The sequence below is a fragment of the Equus caballus genome, chromosome 28 (assembly GCF_041296265.1).
Source record: "Equus caballus isolate H_3958 breed thoroughbred chromosome 28, TB-T2T, whole genome shotgun sequence".
In the NCBI taxonomy this organism is placed as follows: domain Eukaryota; kingdom Metazoa; phylum Chordata; class Mammalia; order Perissodactyla; family Equidae; genus Equus; species Equus caballus.
Genome location: NC_091711.1, coordinates 40,060,503 through 40,066,502, shown reverse-complemented (window position 1 = coordinate 40,066,502; position 6,000 = coordinate 40,060,503). Strand labels below are relative to the sequence as shown.

General features: G+C 63.8%; 1 protein-coding gene across 4 annotated transcripts in view; it reads right to left on the bottom strand.

The window, feature by feature from the left end:
• Positions 1 to 452: 452 nt before the first annotated feature.
• Positions 453 to 6,000, bottom strand: part of CYTH4 (cytohesin 4) — a 30,172-nt gene continuing 24,624 nt past the window's right edge. For 2 of the 4 annotated variants that reach the window (XM_005606615.4, XM_070254564.1), the window contains exons 10-13: positions 4,835 to 4,911; positions 4,338 to 4,413; positions 3,685 to 3,839; positions 453 to 2,443 (exon numbers count right to left, since the gene is read on the bottom strand). In XM_005606615.4, the coding sequence (XP_005606672.1) occupies positions 3,715 to 3,839; positions 4,338 to 4,413; positions 4,835 to 4,911 (278 nt within the window). In that variant the 3' untranslated portion in view covers positions 453 to 2,443; positions 3,685 to 3,714. The remainder of the gene's footprint in view (positions 2,444 to 3,684; positions 3,840 to 4,337; positions 4,414 to 4,834; positions 4,912 to 6,000) is intronic. The other 2 variants (XM_005606614.4, XM_001499462.7) reach the window with 1 other exon arrangement.

Sequence of the window (6,000 nt, the reverse complement as noted above, 5' to 3'; positions counted from 1 at the left end):
ACTTAATAAACACGGTGGAAAGCACAAATAAATGAAGGCTGCCGAATTCAAGCCCCTCCGAGACACCCAAGTGATCTCTGGAATCAGCCTGTGCTTGCATCCCTCCATAGACAGGGAGCTCATTATCTCTCTCCTGAGGCAGCAGCTCTGTCTCTCTTCAGACAGCGCTGCCTACTGCGACGTTCTTTCGTCTTTCCCTGGTCCTGGCAGAACCAGCTCACTCTGCCCCTGCTCAGAGGGACCCTGTCCCACGTCCAGCCGCTGGGCTGGAGACACGTCTGTCCAGCATGGCAGCCCCGGTGCCCTGAGGATGAGGCTCCAGGGCCTCTGAGAGCCCACTCTCCCCTATCTGGCCCTCCTGGCCTCAGCTGAGAAGGGGCTGAAGGTGAAGGGCAGGGTGGGGTCGAGGAGGCCAGATGTGGTCACGGAAAGGACAGAGCCCCACTCACGAGGTGAATTATGAGCTTTATTCTCTCTTCCAAAGGATCCCAGAAGAGCCACTCATGCCCAGAGAGTCACTGATTGCACCCCCTCCACGATGGGGGAGGAAGCTGAGGACCAGAGAGGGGAAGGGAGTGGACTAAGATCACACAGCCAGCATATGCCAACGGCAGGAGAGGACCTCAGACCTCATGACCCTCAGCCCAGTGCTCCTTCCGTGACCCCTGGCTGCCCCTTCAGGGGCCACATGAGGCGGCAGAGGTGGCATTCAGCTCCCTGGCTGACATGCGGTCTGTAGAAATCTTCATATGTCCTGCAATGTCTCCTCCTGCAGGCGCCCCACTCAGACCCTCTTCTGCGCCATATCATTACCAGGCGCTTGCACACCTCCAGAGATGGGGATCTCACCCCTCACACACAAGGCGGCTGCTCTATCCTGACTCCGTGGAAGGCATGCACATGTGTCTGGGGATGAGGGGCAACCTCTCCTCCCCTGGGGAACACGCCCTGCTCCAGCCCGCCCCCTCAGGCTGGCAGTGGGGCAAAGGCAAGCTCACATCTTGCTTTCCTGCCAGGGAACTTCCTCCAGGGGCTCCCCAGGGCCTGTGTGTGGGGTGAGACGCTTCTGTGAAGCCTGGTGGTGGAATGCTCCTCCGGGCTGGGGCCTCTGTGGGGACCGAGCTGCCTGCCTGTGTGCTGACAAGTCGGCTCAGCTCTTGACGGTGCTGCTGTGGGGGTCTCAGGATGCTGCGACCCAGATGGGGCAGCCCTCACCTCCACGGGACCCCTGGCCAGTGGCCTAGCAGGGAACCTGGGGCTGAGACTCTGCCACAAGCTTGTGTGTCACTTATTGGTGTGGCCCCTGCCTCCAGGCAGCCCTCCTGGTAACCAGACCTCATAAAGCTCTCTTCTTGGCTTTTTGGTTGTACCACTAGTCCTGCTTGAGTACGTCCATCTAGGATGCTCTCTGCCATTTTCTTGAGGAGTCCCACCTGCTGCTCCTCCCAAAGGGACACCCTTGAGGGTGGAGCCCACTCTGCTCTCGGCTCCCCAGCCGCCTTCAGTCCAGAGCCCCCTCCAGCTCAGTAAGTGCATCTCCAGCCAGAAGCTCCTTAGGGAGACCCCGTACGATCCTGTCCTTCTACTGAGAGGAGGGAGGCGGCCAGCTCGCGCACTGCTGGGACTGCAGGGGGCCTGTGCCTGCCTTTGCCGGTGGGGGGCGAGTGGCCGCAGAGCCAGAAGGGGCCCAGACATTTCTATCCAAACACTGCAGTTTTCTAAGCACCAGAGAGGAGTGTGACTCGGCAGAAGGCACACAGCAAGTTGGAGACGGAGCTGGGTCGGAGACTGCGGGGTGTGGACTCCGAGTCCGGTGCTCCTGGCGCCTCCGAGCGGTTCTGTCCACGGGCCTGAGCTCTGTGTGTGTGTCCCTCGGGCAGGGAGGGCCAGGCCCCAGCTGAAGACAGGGAGGGGCTGGCCGAGAAAGGCCCTGAGCAGAAGGAGGAGCGTGGCCATTGCTGGGGCAGGAAGCACTCGGGGACCTGGCCGTCCCCCTGCTTTGAGGGCCGCCAGCACTTCAGAGTGCAAGGAGACATTTAACAGAACAGGAAACCGAGGCCCAGAGGACAGGGTGCCGGTTCAGGGCTGGCTTCCCTCCGGCCGCTTGCCTCATCCCTAGCTGTGGGGGACCTGGGGCCTCTCCTGGCGGCAGCTGGGTGCCGAGGGCCAGGGGCTCACTGCCGGTTCTGAGGCCTCGGGGGGTCCGCCTACCCTTCTGGGCCCTGCCTCCCCCTCCTGTCAGCCCGAAATGTGGGAGGGGGAGGATGCGTGCGGGCCAGGAAAAGGCGCCCTGGGTGGGAGGTGGGTGTCCAGGTACCACAGGCCATGGCGTTCCCAGGACGCTGGCCCCCGGCACCCCCTCCAGGCAGCTCAGTGCTTGCTGGCTATCTTCTTCTTCCGAGCAGAGACCAGGTCGTAGAAGGGGTCCCGGGTGATGCTGGCTCTGAAAGGAGAGCAGGTGAAAGGATTCTGGGGCTGAGCCGGAGGCCAGGGGGTCTTGTCTCCTGGGGTTCGTAACAGGGGCGCACAGGGAAAGGCCAGATGACCCCAACAAGGACCAAGCCTGGGTGAGTCCACCCTCGCTGGCCTAACGCAGGGTCCAAGGGCAGGGCCAGAGTGGGTGAGACTCAGAGCCCGGAGCCTTGGGAATTCTGTCCCCAAATGTCTCTGGACCCTCTTCAGGCTCCCATCAGACTGTTAGCGGGAGGTGGAAAGAGCCCACGTGGAGCCAGCAGACCTGCTTGCGGTCCCGGCTCTGCCCTTCACTGGCTGTGTGGCCCTGGGCAAGTCCCTCCCCTCTCTGGGCCTCAGGTCCTCCTCTGTAAAATTGAGGTGAGGATGGGTTTGGCTCCACAGCATCCCAGGGCTGCTGCAGGGCCCCAGGGAAAAGACCCTGCAAGTCCCCAGGACACGCCCCTGGCCCCGTGTTGATTCCCATGTCTTCCTGTGGCCGGCAGAACCCGTCCTCGCCATGTCTCCTCACTGACTCAGAGTCAAGGTTGTCATCCCGCCCCTCCCCTGGAGGCCCTCCACCTGTTCCCCGCTGCCCATCTTGGCCCCTCAGAACCACCCCTGCACTGTGGCCTTTCTCACCTGGCCATTCCTCTTCTCTGTTACCTGCCTGTGGCTCCCCAGTGCCCCCAGGAGAAACCCAAGCTCATTGCCGTGGCGACCAAAGCCTTGCCATCCTCTGCATCCTCACCTCCCTGATGCTGCGTGGTCCCCACACAGCCAGGCTCATGCTGCCCGGCACCAGCCACCCAGGACTCTGAGGTGCTGTCTGGGGAGGCCACACACTGACTTCACCCGCACTGGTCCTTCCACCCGGAGAGCCCTGCGCCGTCCGCCGCCTCCACTGGTCTTTCTGGGGCCACTTTGGATCCTGATTCTAAAGAGCGCCATTCACGAGCACTTCCCAAGGGCCAGGCGCTGGGCAGAGAGCGCTACCTGGGACATCCCGTGGATCCTCCCAACTTGAAGGTGGGCCTCCCGTCCCTGTGTCCCGGGCCTGGCACCGTGCCGGCACCAAGGGGGCTCATGGAGTGTGGTTGGACGGGCTTTGCATGCCGTCACGGGGAGAGAGAGTCTCGAGTTATGACCCGACAGACACGGAAGCAAGGCCCCGAGAGAAGCAGGGGCTCCAGAAGGTGACAGGAGGCCCGGCCCCACCTGGCCAGCCCTTACTGTATGGCCTCGATCCACTGGTCACGCTCCTCAGCGCTGGAGGCCGAGATCCGGTAAGACTCGTGCTTGCCCTCCACCACCTTGCCGTCGCCGTCCGTCTTGCAGGCCTTGATCTTCTGGCCCCGGCAGCTGGGGTTGTAGAGCTCCAGACAGAACTGTGGAGGCGCCAGGTGAGGGCAGGGCAGGGCACGCCGGAGGGGGCGGCCGCGCTGGGCCCCGGGGCACCTCAGACAGGACTGGACCCTTGGGCAAGGCCAGCGCTGGGACGAGCAGCAGGACACACCCGCCCAGGCCTGCTTCCCGTGGGAGGCAAGGGACACGAGCTCCTCACGAGAGAACTGACTGTGGGCCGGGTTTGCCCTAAATCCCCCGTTCTTCCCCAAATCTGCAGGCTGATGGGGAAGCTGAGGCTCAGAAAGGAGCACCCAGCCAGTGTCAGAGGAAAGCTCTGAATGACCGTGAGGCCGTCCCCGTTTGGGGCCATTGACTTGCCCCCAGGGTCCTCAGCCCCAGGAGGGAAACCGAGACAATGCTGCGCCCCCCCCGAAGGTGTGGTGGGCACAGCCGAGCCTCCTGGAGAGCCCAGCCCAGCCGCCCTCCCGTCCACTGTTTCAGAAAGTACCCCCACTCAGGCCTAGGGCCCCTCCCAGCACCTACTGGCTTCTTGGGGTCCTCCACCTTCTGCACGGAGAGGTTCTCGAGGGGGATGATTCCCCGTGGCTCCTTGTCCTGCAGGGGCACCGGAGGGAAGGTCAGGGGCAGCAGGTGAGGCCTTGAGGGCGACGGCAGGCAGTGAACTTGTGGGACTCCCCAGACCCAGAGAGAAGGGTACCCCTCTTCCCAGACTCAGCTCAGCCCTGGAGGGGGTCGGGGGAGGGGCTTGGGAAGAGCCCCGACCGGGGGTCAGGAGCTCTGACTTGAAGCCCAGGCTCTGCCCTGGACCTTGGCCCAGCCCCTTCTCCTCTCCCAAGCTCAGTTTTCCCATCTGTAGGATGGGTGTGGAGGTGGACGGGGGTCATCTCCTAGGGGCCCCGAGCTCTGTTAGCCGACTGCTCGGTGCGAGTCCGGAAGAGCTGGGGGCGGGGGCGGCTGGGGGCTGGGCGGGTCTGGGGGCTGGGCTGGGGGGCGGGGCGGGGCGGGGCGGGCTCACAGTGGTGAACTCGAAGTAGTAGAGGCAGTTGTCGGTCAGGATGAACCAGCGCCGTTTCCACGTCTTCACGCGGCCCCCTGGGCGAGGCGGACAGCGTGCTCAGTCCTCCTCTCTGGGCCACCTTCCCTCCACGGAAGAGCAGGGCCTCGGACGGTGCCCCGCTCCCAGCCTGCCACACTTTCCTCCAGATCTACCCCTTCCTCGCTCAGCGGCTCCTGTCACCCCCTGAGCTGCCTGGCTCGGCGCTCGAGGCTCTTCTGTGACCAGGCCCCGGGACAGTGGCTGGCCGTTCCCTGCACCTTCCTGCTGCCCTCGCCCCTCGGGCATCCCCTGGCCTGCTCCCTGCCCGGCACGTGCTAATTGGTTCATCTTTCATATGCCAGGCAATGTTCTAGAGGCTTAAAAAAGAATTCACTTATGAGTCCCCGTGACCACCGATGAGGAAGGGACCACTGTCAACCCCATCTTGCAGTGAGGGCAGCGAGGCTCAGGGAGGCCAAGTCCTCTGCCCGGGCCTGCTGTGGAGCTGAGATTCGAACCCCAGCGTCCTGGCGCCAGACCTAAGCACTTGGCCATTTTACTACACATTTAACCCTCCCGGTGACTACCATCCCCATCTTGCAGTGGGGAAACTGAGGCTGAGGAGCCTGGACCCCGGTCCTGGGGGGAGGAGCTGGGATCTGTGACTTAGAACCTCCCTGGGGCCAAGGACAGTCAGCTGGGCAGGAAAGGAGGCTGAGCTGTCTTAGGGGAGGGACGGCCTGGGACGTGGGCACGGAGAGACAGGGCTGGGATGGCCCCCAGGCCCAGGCCGCTGCTCCAGCACAAGGCGTCTCTGCTCACTCGCCTCGGAAGGCTGCCGCCCCTGCTGGGCTTCCCCTGCCGGAAGGCATCCAGGAGTGTAGGGGGCAGGGGCAGGTGCTGGGCCCAGTGGGTAACCTGCAAGATTCTGCAGCTGCCACCCCCGCCACCGCAGCACCCGCCCAAGGCTCCTCTCTGCAGGCCAGGCCTCCCTGTCCCTCATCATGCTGAGGGGAAGCACCCGGGAGCCACATCCTGTCACACTCCCTCCCCCGCCCTTCAGGGACACTCAACCCTCTGCCCACCAAAATCTGCCGCTTGCTGGCTGTGTGGCCTCAGGCAGGTGCCCTAACCTTGCTGATCCT